General features: G+C 31.0%; 1 protein-coding gene and 1 long non-coding RNA gene across 2 annotated transcripts in view; both read right to left on the reverse strand.

Annotated features, from left to right (window-relative positions):
• Positions 1 to 16,751, reverse strand: part of LOC102624979 (K(+) efflux antiporter 4) — a 101,021-nt gene extending 84,270 nt beyond the window's left edge. The window contains exon 1 of the mRNA XM_052438173.1: positions 16,573 to 16,751. Within this exon, the coding sequence (XP_052294133.1) occupies positions 16,573 to 16,736 (164 nt within the window). The 5' untranslated portion in view covers positions 16,737 to 16,751. The remainder of the gene's footprint in view (positions 1 to 16,572) is intronic.
• On the reverse strand, positions 14,574 to 16,565 carry LOC107176635 (uncharacterized). The gene is made up of 4 exons (XR_008053398.1): positions 16,427 to 16,565; positions 15,993 to 16,339; positions 15,419 to 15,490; positions 14,574 to 15,072 (listed from the first exon to the last, which is right to left on the reverse strand). It is a non-coding gene; the product is annotated as an uncharacterized LOC107176635 (long non-coding RNA).
• Positions 16,752 to 19,252: the final 2,501 nt, after the last annotated feature.

The raw sequence follows: 19,252 nt of genomic DNA on the forward strand, positions 1-19,252 counted from the left end.
ATCTTGAGTTAGTTATGATTTCATGATTGTAATTGTTATTCCATTTGAGTTACCAATGGGCACGACACACAATTGTGGTCAAGATTACTCGGTATCTTGGTAAGAGAAATTATGAGTATTGGAGTTATAGATTAACAATATAGAATTTGTACAACACATCTCTTGATATGTTTTCGGCACTTGATCATAGAATTCTTTGGCCAGAGTGTGTCAACATATTTAGTATATTGAAAATGATCATTAGAGAAAACCAGTAAGTATCAAGGAATATGATGTAATTAAATCGATTGGATAGTTAAAATATTGATTTAATTAACGATGCGGTACACATGATTATCAATAAAGAAATCTATGTGGCTTGAGACGAATTGTTATTCGAGCATACAATTATGGAGGTCAGTTCCAATCTTTTAGTGGAGTAAATTTAGAATTAAATAATTGGGTTAGTTTAATTACATGCCTAATTATTATATCCACTATTGTATGTTCCTAAATGATCCCCGAGTTAGCTCATTTAATTGACTACGCCACTACTGGATTAATAAACAAGATAACTAATTTTTTGATTAAAATCCTAAATATATTATTTAGTGGGAGGCTCCATATAATGTACTTGTGTCTAAGGGGCCTTGTGTTATTTTACAAGGTGGGCCCTTAGGACCCTTATGACAAGAAAGAAGTAACGTTACTTTTGCTTTATTATTTTTAAATTAAATCAAACTTGATTTAATAGAATTAAATAATAGAAAAAAAATGGAGCCTAAGGTTTCCACTAAATCGAGATATAAAATAACTTATTTTCTCTAAAGAAAAAAATGGCAGCCACTTTATACAGATCAGAAAAAAAAATTCTCTCTATTGTTGAGAGAAAAATTTGATCGTGTTAGTTGCTTTAATGGTGATAAAGACACTCACACGTCAAGTGCAGATCAAACTTGAGTCATAGCCTGGAAGATTATTTGGTGGCGGATCGTGATCTGACAGGAGTGGTGGTGACAGATCGTGATCTGGGAGGCTAAATCACCTCAGCGGAAAAAGTCAAATCGAAATTTTAAGGTACGATTTCTATATTACAAATTATTATATATTATATGAAAGCAATCCTAAAAATTTTTATAAAAAATTTAAAAAACTAATTTTTCTCCAACAAAAGCAACATTACATACACAATTTTCATCCACTATTTTGAAAAGTAATTAAAGGCATACAGATTTAAAGAATACGGTAACCAACCTGCTATCCAACAACACTATTATTAAAGCTACCAGGAACAACGGCCGCTATAGGAAAACACGGACAGTAAACTTAATATACCTTGCATATTCCACTTGTTCATTTTTTTCCCCTAATTCATCACTAAATTTCACTTCATGTGCTTTATGAAATCAAAGATAACAGATGTTTTTTTTCTTTTAAATGACAAGTTCAGATACAATGCATAAATGTGGATCAAATAAACTGAAACGAGATCTAGAAACCCTAGCTGAACAACCGCAAATCCAGATCTAGTATGGACCTTCGTTTTGGTCACTCTCATTGAACTCCTTTTCGAGAGCACGATCAATCATGTTGTCAAAGCTATCTTCCTTGGATCCTGTATTGTTCAACTCGGTTGTAATGGCGGTGGCCGTGGCTATGGCTGTGGCATTGATCTCGGAGTCCAACTCGGTGACAGACTCGGTGGACGCGAAGCAGAGAAGAAGAGAAAAAATGACGAATAGTGTGAGGAATATCCTCATTGCCGAAATTTTGTTTATCAAAACGCAGCGTTTTCGTCTTCGTCTCGTTTCGTTTTGTCGAGAACGAACGAACGAGAGGAAAATTTGTTTGTTGTTTTTGTTCTTTCACTCGGTGGTGTATGTCCGTGTGGTTGTTGCAGGCAGTAGCTGCGGAGTGATGTCAGTCAGATGGTGGTAACTGTTGGTAATGAAATTTGTCCTCATTACGCGCGTGACAGTGCGCGTGTGGTTGTTGGAGGCAGTGGGTTGGCAACGTTGCTATTTTTATTGCAGCCTACTTGACCCGAGAATGGCCCGATCTATTAAGGCGGATTCCGATTTGCGATTACACCATAACCGCCGTACTCTTTCTAACTGATTCAATATTGTAATGGGTAATGAATTGATTATTTACAAAGATATTTTAAAAGTACAAATAAAGTAATCGAAGCTTTAATCTAATTTGATATTTACTTATTTTTTAAAAATAAAAAATAATTAAAATCTAAATTAATTTTTTAATTTCTTATTTTCAAATTCAGATTGACAATTAATTTTATTTTAATTAAGGCTCTGTTTAGCTTTATGGTTGAAATATTATAGTAATTTAATAAGTTTTTTTTTTCATTTTGACAAAAGTTTTTAAAAGTAAATAGGGATTTCTTATTATAAGCTGTTTATTAAATAAGTTATTATACCTTTTTAAAATTTTTATTATAATCTTAATATTTTAACAAAATAGCAATTACGTCTTAATTTTTCATAAGACCTAATATACAAATGAAAGGCGATTTAAATTTATGTCTATTTTGGTTATTATATAATAAAATAACATTTTCGATAATAAGATTTATCAAACACATAAACTCTAATTTTTAAACTTATAGCAACTACAAAAATGGTAAAGTAAACACCGAACTACTTTTTTAATCAACAATTTATTTCATTCATACAATAAAAGTAATTTACTTCATCAACCATTGTAATTCCAAACTAACCCTAAGTTATTAAATATGTTTATTTTTTTAACTTCATTTTTCAATCATTAAATTATTAAACTAATTTTTTTTAGCTTTTTACTTATTTTAAAAAGTACGAATGATATCACTAAAAAATATTCTCCAAAGTATTTCTATGTAATTTAATTTATTTTCATCCCTCTAAATAAAACTTACTCATTAGCATTATTTTTATCTCCATCGCTTGTGATGATATTGGAGTAGATTTTATTACTTTACTCTTTTTTATATTTGTTTACTTTTATCTATCTTTTGAATATTTTCCATAGAATATGTCACAAACCGCAATAAAATTCATTAACATATCTAATTTACAATATCAAAAGGGTTATATTCACTTGAATGATTTATGTTATGATAAAATGCTATCTTATTTATGTTCATTGAAATATTTATTATTTATTCAACATTTAAATTTTGTAAGGGTACAAATATAAAATACTGAATTTTAGAATTTTTATGTTAAGAAAAACAACTTAATATTTATTATCATATATTAAAAAAATGCCATTCAAATTCATATATTTAGCTCTATCCATACTAATTTAGGTCTATTTAGATTTTTTTTTTTAAAATGCCACCTAAGCATTTTGACACCCCTCTAAATTCCTAACAAAAACCAATTTTAATTTAAATTACCTAAATAACTAAAACTTATATAATTTAATTATTGTTTTGAATAAAAATTTAATTAAACACTTAAATAAAATATTTTTAAAAAATATTTTTATACCCATCCTATTTGATAATTTGTAATTATATTTTAAATTTTAATTTAAAAGGGGTTTTATGAGGGTGACCACAGGCTGCCAAAATTGTCCAACTTTATTTGTAAGTCTGGTCCATTCTAGTTGGGCTTTGGACCAATTTTTAGACCCTTGAGCTTAAGCTCAATGTTGTGGAGGGCACAGTCTCAAACTTTAACTAAAAGAAAAGCCCAGTTCTTGATTCCTCATGGAATAAAAGTAATATTTAAATGCACCCTTAAAGAATTCTAAGGGCAACATAAATTCTACGTTATGTTCTATTTTCCATATATTCTACCTCATAAAATGTGGGTCGTAAAGGAGTTTTTACTTCCATGAATCTAGTTCATTCTTTTTTCTTTGTCTTGAAGTGGAAAGGTGTAGGGCTAATGACTGGAGTAAAGTCGTAACAAGGTAGCCGTACTGAAAGGTGCGGCTGGATCACCTCCTTTTCAGGGAGAACTAATGCTTGTTGGCTATTTTGGTTTGACAAGGAATTTTGATGTAGAATGGTTGCGTGAAATAAGTAGGTATTTTTGAAAATCATAATTTAGTTTACATGTGTTCGTTTTTTGTGTATAATATATTATTTTGAAACTTGTAACGAGATGAACCAAATTTAGTGCCTCATTCTGCCTTTTGGACAAGCTGACAATTCCACTTCTTTTTCAGTTATTTTTTAGTTTTAAGTTATTTTTTTATTTTTCCTATTACTTTAAAGATTTTTATCTTTTTTTTTAGATATCGAATTTAGGTGTTGTTTGTTTTGTTTTGCATATTTAAACTAAGAGAATTTTATTGTAAAGTAATATTTCAGATATGCCTATATTAGTAAATTTGTAATATTTGAGGTTAATATAAACGGAGATCTAAAACCTTAATTTTATTCATTTAGACTTTCTCTAATAAAACATTCATTATTTAGAAACCTAACGTTTACTATCAATTAACTTTATATGTTTGTGCATCATTAGATATACTTAGGTATACCTACAAGGACACTCCAACACTTAAATAAGGGTGTGTAGATATATGATACATGCAAGAAAGACAAGCAAAGAGAGAGAATTTAATAAGAATGGTGACTTTAGTATTACTAGAGCTAAACTTTAATCAATAGTTTCTAGGTACAGATCTTGAGATAGATTTATTGCTCTAATTGGCTCGTCACGTGTCCTTCATTAATTTGTGGACATAACCTTCCTTTTTCTGCTATTCATTCCCTTTTCTCCAAAGTTAGAACATTTTCTAAAGTTATTGCTCTATTCCTTAGTCATGTTATTTTGGATTAACTTTGGTCCTCATGTGCTTCTCTTAACAAAGCACGTGATACTTTTATTGGCGGTGCTTCTTTATGTATTTTTCTTTGGTGTTCGAGCAGAAGCTTGTGCACGTCATGCGCATCTTATACTAACTATACTACTGTTTTGAAGTGAGTTTGGAGAAAGAAAGCCTAGATTAATTCTTGGTAGTATGTGACACGTGGCATTTGCTTATTGACTTGGTGATTTTGGTACCTACAAGTGAGGTTCCCTTAACTTCAAAATTTAATTTAAAAAGGTGAATTAATTTTTCATCCATTGAATTTATTCAATCCAATGGTAAGATTTTAAAATAAAAAAATAACATTTCTATTTCAAGATTGAGTGACCTAATATATGAAAAATTAAGTTCTTTTTGGAAGTCAAAATTTGAAGTTAAGAGAATGCTCCCAAAAAAATGTATTCCTAATATACTAAATAAATCACATATAGATTACTAGTATTATTCTTTTTTCATCTATTTTTTTTTCAATTACTCCATTATTAATCTTTTGTTCCACTTTATGCAAATTTGCATTTGAAAAATGAAAATGATGCATCTGGTTAACTAAACTAATAAGTATTTTGAGCATTATACAATAAAATAAAATTTTAATAGTAAAATACATCAAATACATTACACTTTGTTTTTCAATTTATTATTGTTTCATGAGTACAACACAAGAAAATTATTTTACAAGTAGTAGCAATCTCAAACTTGACCATGTTAAGCCTTAAGGTCTAGAAACACAAGACCTAACTTTATCTAAGGGTAAAAGTTTATTTAGTCCCTGTATTTTAATATTAGTGTCCATTTAGTCTCTATATTTTTTAAAATGCCTTGAAACATCCCTGCCGTTAAAGTATTGATACCCTTATTGTTACTTTTTATTTCTTTTGGCTTACTTTTACAATATTATCCTTTTATAATAATTTTTTTGTTTAGACATTAATAAAAAGAAAATAATTAAATTACCAATTTAACCCTAAAAATAAAATAAAATTTATATTAATTTTTTTACAAGCACCATTTGCACACTTTGTAGTTTTCATACAATTTTTGACAATTAAAAATTAATATAAATTTTTTAATTTTCATTTTTATGGTTAAGTTGGTAATTTAATTATTTTCTTTTTATTAATGTCCAAACAAAAAAATTATTATAAAAGGGTAATATTATAAAAATAAGCCAAAAGAAATAAAAAGTAATGATAGAGGTATTAATACTTTAACGGAAGGGATGTTTCGAGGTATTTTTAAAAATACAAGGACTCAATAAACTTTTACCGTTTATCTAATTAATGGAGTTAATTAGATAACTGTGTTTAATAGAGAAAAACTTTCATGTGTTGATTGCACCACGTTAACATAGTTCTAAAATAAAATTATGTTACATCCGACCAATTATAGTCTCACTATAAGTCCACTCACTTTAATTTATAGAATATTTATTTTGAAATAAAAAATGCTTAAAACCAACAACCATACGATAGAGGTACCATGTCATTCATACAACAAGCTAATAATATTATTACATGTGTGCATTTATTTTTTAAAAAAATCACCATACAAAAGTGATACATGTCATACATGCATTAATTGGTTGTATTATGTATGTTCTAGAATTTCTATGGGCATTGACTGTGCTGTTGATCAAGTACTTCTCCTCACGGTCACCAAATCGCAAACCTATTCATTTTGCTTTAAATTGTAGTCGTAACTCAACAAACCCAATGGTCTTTCACTTATTTGAATATTTTAATAAAACTGAAGTGTCAGAGAATGCAATATAATACAATACAATACAATACAATACAATACAATTTACAATACAATAATTTTGTATATTATCTAGTAATTTTCTAATGAGGATGTCATTACAGACAAAAAAACACAGTCTTTAATATATTGAAATATGTTTTTTTTTGGTAATTTACGATGCATTCTTCCTTTAACAAAATGAGGATGCTCTCATTAGAGAAAGAATATATATCTATAGGGATTTTGATATATTAGCGGATAAGAAAATATCATCTCTAAATATATTAGAGACATTCTTACTTTAATATAAAATGAGAATATCTTTGTTAGAAAAGGTTAACAAAGTGAGAGTACCATTAACAGACAAAAGTACAATCTCCAAAATATTCAAATTTGTATTTTTTAATATTTTAGTGGCATCCTCATTTCAACAAAGTACAAATGTCCTCATTTGTGAATGACTCTCTCTCTCTCTCTCTCTCTCTCTCTCTCTCTCTATATATATATATATATATATGGGACAAATTCAAAGGACACAACTTTAAACACAATTTTTTTTAGCCATTAGATAATTTAGATTGAGACTCAATGAATCATGAAGATTACATATAATTTAATTATCTTTCATTAATTCATTTTCTCTTTCTTATTAACTCTCTCTCTAGTTCACTCACGTTTCACTCCTCTTTTTTCTCTTCCTTAGTTCCAATTTTTTTCTCTTCTCTTTCACGCTTATTTCTCTAGCACTCTCAAACTCAAGCTTATGAATATAATTGAGTTATTTTATTTTATTGTATTTATTTATTTATTTTAAATAACCAAGACTATGAATAAGCCCTAGGTCGCCCCTTGGCTTAATTGATCATTGTTGTTTAAGCCATTTAATATAATTAGTCACCATGGTTTAAGTCCTGGTACTGGTAGAGAGAAGGAGAGACAAAATTAAGATTATAAATAAAATCAGATAGCAATACGTAAAATTCTTAACAATATTATATAACAGGTAAAGCTTGCGAATAAAGTATGTCTAAAGCCTCTCGTCGAATCTGATACAAAGAACATAGTAAACTTAATTGGGAGATTAATTGATCACTAACAATTGTAAAGTCGAGCTCACCATGCATTTTCCAAGTCCTATCATACAGTAGCCCACTGTTTGGAATGTTAAAATCTTATCAAAAGTAGTGTGAAAATGGATGATTTTAATTAAAATGGTTGTTTTTTTAATTCTAATTAAAATGAATGTTTATAACATATAAGAAAATTATGTAGTAGAAGGTTTATGGAGTTGAAACAGGTTTTGAAGTGGCAAGAGAAAGAGACACACACAGAGAGAAAGAGAGGAAATTTAATATTGTGGGATCCATGTTAATTAATTATTTTTTAATATTATAAAATTATATGACAACTTTAATATTAACCGGTAGATAAATTTTAATTCAATGGATAAATGTTTGTGTATGAAATTATATTCCTTGAACATGTATGACAAGTGTGTATGAAATTATATTCTAATGAGGACATTTTCATTTTAATAAAGTGAGAATACTATTAAGAGAAAAAAAAACACAATTTTTAATATGTTGAAATCTATATTTTTTTAATTTGGTGACATCCTCATTTTAACAATGTGAAAATGTCCTCATTAGAGAAGGACCGTCTCTCTCTATATATGAGTTAGTTTCCATTAAAAATCTCACATTTTAATTAAAGTATGAAATCCTAATTAGAGTCATTAAAATATGCTTATAATAACACTATGTGTAAATTTTAAAATAAAAAATAATAAGTCATTAGATTCAAATCCAATGATCCAAATTAAAATCTTGTGTTTTAACAAAGTTCTAAAATTATTGATCAAACTTATCTCTCTCTTACTCCCTCCATAAATATAATATACATTTTGGATGTATGCATATAATTGCATAAAAACAAACCTGAGATGAACTCGACCCGTAACAAGCGCTTTATTTGCAAAAAAAAGTGTCGAAATGTCACAAGTCTTTATTTATACATATATTTATAATCAAACATAGCTGGACGCTTAAATTTTATCGTCCGGCTTTTATATTAAGTATAAAGAAAGAAGGATTTTTGTCTAGTGTGTGATGTGATGTTACGCGCGTGTAAAAATATAATTGGCCTCTCGCACCGTATGAGCCCTCTCTTAAAATATGCAACATGGTGCTTGATTGAGTGAAATGATTGGTCTTGCGAAAAAATAAATAAATAAACCAGTGAAAAGAACGTGTTGGTGGATAGGTCACGAAAAACAAGTAATAAATTCGAAATTCCACAGCCAAAAAAAAAAAAAGTCAAAATAACTAACTACTCTGGAAAAAAAAAGTTTAAAAAATGACCAAGCAGTCAAGCACCTAAGGAAAGGCATTGATTTGCGGTGACATAAACAACTACGATTACACCATTCCCCCTACACCAACTCGTCTTTAAGTGATCAGGCTGGGCCAGGCCGCTTCTATTGATCAAACTCAACCTCACATTCACACTCACACAGGCTGTCCTGTTCAAGAGTTGAATTTCAAACGTCAGAGATAGTTAATTAATGGCTGAAAATAATGAAAAAGCAGGTGGAGGTGGTGGCGGTAAAGACGAAGCAGGTGGTGTGTGGAAAGGTCCAGAGTTCAGGATTCATCTTCAGGGAAAGAAGATTGGTGATGTGCAGGTCAGGATTGTACGCAAGAAGGAGCTCCTAATAACTGAGCGTGACAGTATGGATTTGATTACGCGTTCCAAGTTGCCGAAAAGGGTAAGTACTAAGTTTACGCATTTCATGAAGGATGGCTTCCTCGTTGTTAGTTTCGAGAGATTGAGCTTCGGGAGAAAAGTTTGGAAAGTTTTGCTTGGCGGAGCGATTCTTGTTGGTGCTGTTTTTGGTTGCGTAACTGATGTTGAAAGTATGGCAGATCGCCAACGCAGTGGAAATGATGAGGTGAATATTGACGACGGCCAGTAGTGAGCAGTGAGCACATAGTAGGAGCCAGAGCCAGGTGGAGGAGAAAATTTTAGATAGCTTGTTCTGCTTTCGTTTCACAGCTTGCATGCATGTCATGTACATGTTGATCTAGCTAGTTTCCTGTTTGAATAAATAAAATTTTGTAGTTAAGGCATGCTTCAGTCGTCACATTTAGTAATCTACGGGCTTTTCTCTTTTCTTCTGCAATTATAAAAATGTATGAATCAGATGTGTCTATGTATGTTTATAGTCCGGATTGATGTTCATTTAATTCCTATATTTTGGTTTAAGTATTTGTTTGATTCTTATGTTTTGAAAAATACACTCTAAAATATGCTACACTCATGTTCTTACTTTTTTTTTTTTTTTGCTTTTACAATAATATCTTTGATACAATATTCTTGACATTATTTAATTTATCTATTGAAAGAATTAATTATTTACTAGTAAATTAATCAATAAATATCAATTTAAATGAACTAGTATTTTTCATGTCCTTACAACAATCTTACTAATAATTATTTATAAATAAATTAACATCAGTAAACTTTAAGCAATGTTTAGTATCCTTACAACTATGTTACTAATGAATTATTTAAAAAAATTAATTTACAAAACTAATCATAAAAGAAAACTAATAATAAAAAAATTTACACTAATTTTTATTTTACTTTTAAGGCAGATTTGATAAATTAACATTTTTTTTATTTTCATCAATATCCCCAAGAACATTAACGTAAAAGTAAAGAAAAAATAAAGGTTGGAGTGTAATATAATTCATTACAAGAATGTCTTAAGATATTTTTTAAAATATAAGAATTAAACGACTATTTAACTTAAAATATAAGAATTAAATAAGTATTTTTCCGATATATTCCATACACTGCTAATAAGAAATTTCTTACTAAATTAAAGAAAGAAAAATATAAATTCTCCGATATAAATTTATGTGCAGACTTTAATTCCTAACTGCTAGATGTATCGCATCGCATGGCAAAACAAAAAGTTCTAACATTTGAATTAAAATATATTAAAAAGTAGACTAGAAGCTGAATATATCGCTTATTTAATTTTAAGAGACTTGTCTTGGCCCCTCTCCATAATATGCTCTCCATCCCACCGTCCATTCAACATATCGATCTCTTCGCTATCCATCTCTCACGTCCATCCCAAAGGCTCTAAAGTTAACCGGGATTGAACAGGGTACATGACAACAAACACTAGCACTACTAACGTGATGTTTACTAAGGCTTTATTTACCCTTAATAATAAGTAATTTACAAAGGTTAAAAAAATTGTTTGTAAACATTAAAACAAAAAAACCATTGGTTTTTTTTTCAAGGGCAATTTGCTCTGGGTAATGAAGAATACACTGTTTAGAAATACAAGGGCTCAATTAAGGTTAAATTTTCTGAAGTTAGACCTAATGTTAGTGATATGTTTAAAAATAAAAGAGTAATGTTGAAAGCACATTTTTGTGCTAAAATTCAACGGAAGGCAGTTATAAAGGGCTTCTACATTTAAAGACAGCCATACATTAGCCTTTTTTTCTTCTTTAATAGTGTTTTCTCTCTTAATGGGAGAACTCTGAATGGAAGCTAAATTGGATTTTTATGATCCGGAGTGATGCTCACTAGTTGAGCATTAACTCTCTTGTTCTTTTTATTCCTTCTTTTCATTTTCATTTTCTTTTTAAAGATTTTTTTCTTTAGGTTGGGCTTAAATGGTAGGTGTAAGTATCAAAGGAAAAGATGAAAGAGAGTTGAAAGACAAAGATGGAGACTTAAAACAAAGGAGAGTGGTGGGGTTGGTAAGTGCTTTATTCATGCCTTAATTACACTGATAGTTCGTATTCAAATGCCATTGAAACAGATGAATTAATAAGAAAGTGCAATGCTATAACTCTAGAAGAAGAGAAAGAAGACAAAGTTATTTTTTAGGGTAGTATGAAGGAAAAAGGAGCTAATATCGCTGCAGGCTGCTTAGTGGGAAAAAATTTTATTGCTAGAGGCATTAGTCACGAGTGTATTAGAACAACTCTATAACAAAATTTCATGTTCATGTTTTCTTTAGAAGAAGACAAGCAAAGAGAGTTAACTAGAGGACCTTGGTATTTTGATCGAACTCTTATTGTACTCCAAGACCCAAGTGGTATAGACAACATTAGAGAGCAACCATTTTCACATGTCTCATTTTAGGTACAACCGCATAATGTGCCTTTGATGTGTGTGGGTATAAGCTCAATCTGTGAAATTGGATCAAAGAGAGGAAAAGTAAAAAAAAAATGTAGCTACGGATGCAAAAGGTGATTGCTTTGGCGAATACATGCGATTCAGAATCTCAATAGACATTACACAACATTTGAAGAAGATCTTAAGAATTGAACAAGAAGATGAGAAAGAAATTCCAACTGGGGTGGTTTATGAAAAGCTGCTAAATTATTGATTTTGTTATGGTTATATCGGGCATCAATACAAAAGTGCGCTAAGTATAAAGGACAACCAAAAGAAGAGTTGGCGTATAGGGTTTGGTTTAAAGCAGTTCCACTGGCTGATCGTATGAAATTTTAGAAGAGAAAGGAAAGCGAATATAGGGAACAACAAAGATAAACGAAAGAAGTGCAAATTCAGAAAGCTCATGCATCTGCCATCTACAAAAACTAAACGCAAGTGGTGAAAATAGGTTAGGGTCAACCCAATACCAAGAAGAAGCACGAAGCCCAGAAATTGATTTCAGTCACATGAAGGAGGAAGTTGAGGAAACATTAATGATCCAAGGGAAAGAATCGAGAGGATATAACGTTTATAGCAAAAAGGAGCACTATGTAGATAGAAATGAGGAGGCATTTGAAAGCTTGTGTCAAAAAGTTGGAATCACAAATGAAAGTGAAAATTTGGAGGGAAAGAATGTGAGTAAAAATTATTAGGTGAGCCAAAAAGTTTACGAGCCCAAAATATTCTCTACAGTGCAAATGGGTTCTGATGAAGATGCGGTAGATAATGAGTTATGTCTAATGTAGCCTAAAAAGCTAATGGAAAACCCAAGCTCGAAACTTAAACAAAAAAAAAAAAAAAACACCAAAGTGGTGCCGAGTTCTTCTAAGCAGGCTAGTTATGATACAAAAATGACAATTCCAAAAAGCAAGAAAACAAAGATGGCAAGCCTGAGTGAGAGTACCCAAAATATGATATTATGTAATTCTCCCTCAGTAAAGTTCAAACTAAGCTGGGATATAATAGTTATGGAGGTTGTAGAGTTGACAGAGTCAGTGATGAAAGAGATATTAGCAGAGGTTGGCATCTAGCCCCTATCGACAGCCATGAAAATCATAAGTTAGAACATTCGGGGTTTGGGGAATACCTAGATGTTCTTAACTTTAAAAGGTATTCTTCAAGAACACACGCCTTAGGTTCTTTTTGTATGTGAAATGAAGATGAAGCTGTGCAGATGACAAATATGAGAAAAAACCTAGGGTTTGATAATCGCTTTAATATTAGTAGGAGTGGTATGGGAGGTGGATTGATAAGGTTATGAAACAATAAAGTGGGTGTGAATATCACTTCTCACAGTAATCATCATATAGATGCTGTGATTCATGGGGAATGACAAGAATTTGAAATGCACCAGAATTTATGGCCATCCACAAATTAAACAAAAAAGACACATTTGAACATTGTTAAGAAGGTTAAAGAGGCTTGCAAGTCTCTCTCTCTCTTTCTCCCATGGATGCGATTTGTTGACTTCAATGAAACTTTGAACTTGAATGAAAAATTAGGTGGCAAAGACATAAACTCGAGTATGGTGGCTGAATTTAAAAAGGCTATAAATGACTGTAATTTGGTGGATTTAAGATGTAAACTTTATCCTTTCACTTGGTCCAATAGAAGATTTAGACCTCATTTTGTTGAAGAAAGACATGTAGATTCTTTGGGAGTAAGGATTAAGAGAATGACCTTATGAGCTAACAGTTTCTAATTTGAATACATGGTGCTCTGACCATAGCCCTATTATTTTAGAAATGCATGAGCGAAAAAAGAAAAGTGTGAGGTATAAAAAGAGATCTTGCCGAAGAATTCATTGTGAGGGAATATGAATCCGTTATGAAGATTGTAGGGGTATGGTGAAAAAGGAATGAATGAAATGTGGCAATTAGAGTGGATGAAATCATGTTAAAATCTTTAAAAAGACAACTAGCACTTTCACGGCTCAATTGCAGATATAGAGTAAGAAAGGCCTCAATGGCATAAAAGAAAAGTTGAAACATTTGAAGAACAAGCCCTTAGAAATAAAGTACAGTTTTTAACAGTACGAAGAATTGATGAGATCAGATGCATCGAGGATAGATTGAAAGAGCACTAATTGATGAGGAAGTATATTAGAAGCAAAGATCTCGAGTTGACTGGCTAAAGGAAGGGAATGAGAATACAAAGTTTTTCCACTTAAAAGCTTTTTCAAAGAAGAGGAAGAATCGAATTTGGAGAGTCATGGACCAGCAGGATGTTGAGTTGAAGATAGAGAGGAGATTGATAGAGAGTTTTGTGAATGCTTTACAAATCTTTTTAGAGCATCTAGCTAAATAGATGTGCAAATTGAGACAAAACTTGCGAGCTTGGTATCAAAGATGAATTCAGATATGAATGACCAATTGGATCTGCCTTTCATAGAAGAAGAATTATGGACATCCCTTTCTGAAATGTGCCCAACCAAAGTCCGTGGACCTGATAGACTGCCAATAGCATTTTTTTCTTTTTAAAAGCACTAGGACTCAGTAACGTTTGATGTCACCTCTACTTGCCTCTATATCCTGAATGATAGAGGTACATTTGCTCCACTTAATCACACACACATTGTATTGATCCCAAAAATTCATAGACCACAGAAGGTGACAGATTTAGACCAATAAGTATGTGTAATGTCATTTACAAGATTGTAGCCAAAATAATTGCAAATAGGCTAAAACATATCCTTCACCAAGTTATTTCCTCAACTCAAAGTGCATCCATCCCGAAGAGACTGATTAGTGATAATATCATTATTGGTTATAAATGTTTGCATAAAGTTAGATATAGTAAAGGAAAGAAACATGGATTGATGGCACTAAAATTAGATATTAGAAAGGCTTACAATAGAGTAGAGTGGAGTTTTTCGAAGCCCACAATATTAAAGCTAGTTTCTCTAGCAAATAGATGGACTTAATTATGAATTGTATTACCATTGTTTCTTTTTCTGTTCTTATATGGGATTGATTCAACCTCAAAGAGGACTTAGATAGGGCTATACTCTATCTCCTTGCCTTTTCATACTGTGTACATAAGCTTTTTCCAAACTCTTTGTGTAGGCAGAACACCAAAGACTTATTCATAGGCTTCATTTTGGGAAAGATGCAACAACCCCATCTGTTATTTGCTAATGGCAGCCTAATTTTCACCAGAGCAATAGCGGAGGATTGTAAACTCTTAAAAGGCCACTTTTGAATGTTACGATAAAGCTTCTGGACAGATCTTCAACTTCAAAAAATCATCTATGTTCTTCAGTGACAACACAAAAATCCACTGAAAATATCAACAGCAGAATAACATATTTTGTTTAAGCTATAGCTTTAATATTTGTAATGGTTGTAAATAGTGTAAAATGCCAAATTCAAGGGATATCTTCAGAGATATCACACGAACTAAAGGTGATTGGATTTATTACCACTGAACCTAATCATTTTCACGATAATAAATCTTACTGATGCTATTATTCCACCCAAACACATAAATAGAAAAATCTGAAGAAGGCCTCCTACAATGGCAATTGCTGGAACAACCCGAAGCTATAATCATGAACTGAAACTTTCATGACAACTGAACAGGAAATAAATTGAAAGGATGAATGTTAAAAAGAAGACAAGCAAACCTTTGCCATAGAAAATTCAAGGCCCAATGCAAAGAGAAGGAAAATCACACCAAATTGAGCTACTGTTTCAACCTGAATGAAAATAACCATCAGAATATGGAAGCGATATGCAAATTAGAAGCAAGGATATTTGAAATGTACAAAATGAAGAGTGAAACAAACTTATTCTAATATGGAACTTTATCAAGGTGGAAAATAATATAAAACCTGTATGTTCCAGCTGGATCATACTTTCTTTTCGTTTCATTAAGTATAATGTCAGAAAGGACCAGTTTTATTTGGTCAATTGTCGTAATGATTTGCAGATCAGCGGTTAATAATGGGCTTCTAAGGGATTAAATGCTTATCATTTCTTCTGACATGGGCATATCTCATACACAAGAAAATTGTTAATGAACAGCGAGCATACGGAAAAAAAAATATAACACAAAAGTTCTAGAGTTATTCTGACCAAACCGAGCTATGAGAGAATTGTATGAATGCATTAAACCTTCCCCACAACTTTTAACTAAATCAACTAAAAATAGGAAGGGGGGAAGAGAACTGGGCCAGCATATATGCAAAAGTAGCATACCTGCACCATCTTGCTGACAAAGCTGAAACCCCCAGGGCCAATGACAGATCCTGCTAGCAAATATCTAGTAATAACCTGCAAAAATGTGAAAAATTGAAATATTCTCCTTAAGGAGCAACGTATAAAAGTTGCCCAAACCAAATTCTCTCTGAGACTCCAAATCCTATGGATCTACAACATATATCCCCAAAAAACTTTATAAACCAACAAGAGTGTAGTTTATATGAACAAAAATAAAGGAGAAATATTGGTCTCACTGGTTGCCCGGCACAAGCGAAGGCAATGCCACCACAAGTTGCAGAAACGATAAGTCGATAACAACAACCAGATCAGATATCAACCTGCGACTACAGCATTTAGAGGACATTGGAATCGGCAACAAGCAGGTACTTTGACTTTGGATTGAATTTAAACAGAAGAGGCAATAATCTAACCTCAAATCCAGTTATAGCACGGGATACTTTGACTTTGGATTGGATATAATAAAGACATTGTCCTGATTGGAAAAAAATTAAAATCTAATCAACTCAAATGCTGTCCGGTCAAAGATTATAGTTGTTCGAGGCCAATGCCAATCATATCGGCGAAGCTATCTTCCTTGGATCCTGTATTGTTCAACTCGGTTGTAGTGGCGGTGGCCGTGGCCGTGGCATTGATCTCGGAGTCCAACTCGGTGACGGACTCGGTCGACGCGAAGCAGAGCAGAAAAGAAACAATGACGAGCAGCGTGAGGAATATCCTCATTGCTAAAATTTTGTCTATCAAAACGCAGCGTTTTCGTCTTCGTCTTGTTTTGTTTTGTCGAGAACGAACAAAGGAGAGGAAAATTTGTTTGTTATTTTTGTTCTTTCACTCGGTGGTATCTGTCCGTGTGGTTGTTGCTGGCAGTAGCTGCGGAGTGATGTCAGTCAAATGATGGGAAGTGGCAACTGTTGTTAATGAATTTTGTTATCGTTACGTGCGCGACACTGCGCGTTTGGTTGTCAGAGGCAATGAGTTGGAAACGTTGCTATTTTATTGCGGCATACTTGACCCGAGAAAATGGCCCGATTTATTGAGGCGGACTCCGATTTGCGATTACGCCATAACCGCCGTACCTTTTTATCTGAAAAGTGAAATGAAAGCAAAGGGAATGATTTTCTAACTGATTCAATAATGTAATGGGAAATGAATTGATTGTTTATAAAGATATTTTCAGAAGTACAAACGTAAGTAAATTGAAAACTTTAATCTAATTTGATATCTTCTTATTTTTAAAAAAATAAAAAAGGTCGGTAAAATTTAAATTAAATTTTTTGTTTATTACTTTTGATTTTTTTAATTAAATAAATCTATTTAAAATTTATTCTTTTTATTCGAATTTAGATAATCAACTAAATAAAGATATTTGAAAATCATTCCATTGAAATTCCATAGAACTTAACTTAGTTTCACAAATAATTTGTAATTCACTGCAATTTTAGAGAAATATTAGTTCTTGTATTTAAATTATTTTAAGGAACTGAATCGTAATATTTTGAATTTAATCCAATCTTTCATGTGGCTTTGTTGAATAACTTCTCTTGCATCTTGATTGAGCCCCAATTTCTCCTCAGCGTTTTTCACAAATGACTTTGCTTTCGAGATGGAAAACAACAAGGCAGCAGTGTGGCTAGAATGTGTTCCTCACGCCCCCAAGAAAGCAACTGCACTACAATGCATCCGTCAGGATTAAAAAGGATTAGGTGCATGACGGTACATGGAATGCTATGCAATAGCGCTTACATGATTGATTGTCTGTTAAGGAAGGTCAAAGGTCTCCTAAATCACGTGATCACAACCATTCACCGTAGAACAACAGTCAGGAAACGGGAATTGGAACTAATCCGAACACTATGCTGTACGCATGTATTACTCCCGATCTGAAATCAGACAGAACTAAGAACAAAATTTCATCCCGATTAATAATTCGGAAAGTTTGTAAACTCAATCCCCGGTAGATCTCGATGACCTGGTTATTTTTTTCTTGAAAAAAGAAAAAAAGAATTTTTTTTTCTACCTTAATAATTTAATTGAGTTAATTTTAATTTAAGACTCCAATTAAGATTAGAGTTGAAATGTTTTTGGGGTTACGGTTGAAATGTAATAACCAGTTTATTTTATAAGTTTTGATAAAAATGGTATTTTGTAATTTTTTTTTAAAATTACTTATTTTATAATTTTTTTAATTTTAAGAAGTTTTTAAAAGTAGGCAAAAGATTATTTTTTATAGGTAAAAGATTACTTTTTATAAACAGCTTATTAAATAAATCACCACATCTCTTTAAAATTTTTATTATAACCTTAATATTGTAACATAATAATAGTTTAAGCTTATATTTATTTTACTTATTATATAATAAAACATGACTTTTGTAATAAAATTTACCAAATACATATACTGTGCTTTTTAAACTCATAGTAACCGCAACAATACAATTACCAAACATCGAGTTACTTTTTTAATCAACATTTTATTTCATTCACACAATAGAAATAACTTATTTCACGAGCCATTGCAATCCCAAACTAGCCCTAAGTCATTAAATCTGTTTATATTTTTCAAGTTCATGAGAATTTTTAGTCATTAAATTATTAGGCTATTTTTTTAGCTTTTTACTTAATCTCAAAAGTATGAATGATATCATTAAAAGATATTATCTAAAATATCTTTTTATTTAATTAATTTATTTTCATCCCTACCTAAATAAAACTTACTAATTAGCATTATTACTCATCTCCATAACTTGTGATAATGTTGTACCAAATTATTTTTATTTTTATCTTTTTATATTCTTTAAATTAGCATTATTTATCTTTACATTTTTTTGAATCTTTTTCATAGAATAGATCACAAACTATAATAAAATTGATTAACATGATCTAATTTAGAATATCAAAAGGGTTATATTCACTTGAAAATTATTTATGTTATGATGAAATACTATCTTATTTAAGTTCGCTGAGATATTTATTATTCATTCAATATTTTAAATGTGTAAGGGCATAAATATAAAAATACTGATTTCTGGAATTTTTAAGTTAAAAGCATTAACTTATTAGATATTAAAAAAATATATGTCATTCATATTTAAACAGTTAACTCTATTCAGAATTCAGATAAATTCATTTCTATTGAGATTTCAAAAAATAAAATAAATAAACAAATGCCACCTAAGCTTTTGACACCCCTCTAGATTCCTAATAAATACCCATGTTTAATTAAATAACCCAAATAACCA

Source organism: Citrus sinensis, chromosome 1, assembly GCF_022201045.2.
Source record: "Citrus sinensis cultivar Valencia sweet orange chromosome 1, DVS_A1.0, whole genome shotgun sequence".
Classification (NCBI taxonomy): domain Eukaryota; kingdom Viridiplantae; phylum Streptophyta; class Magnoliopsida; order Sapindales; family Rutaceae; genus Citrus; species Citrus sinensis.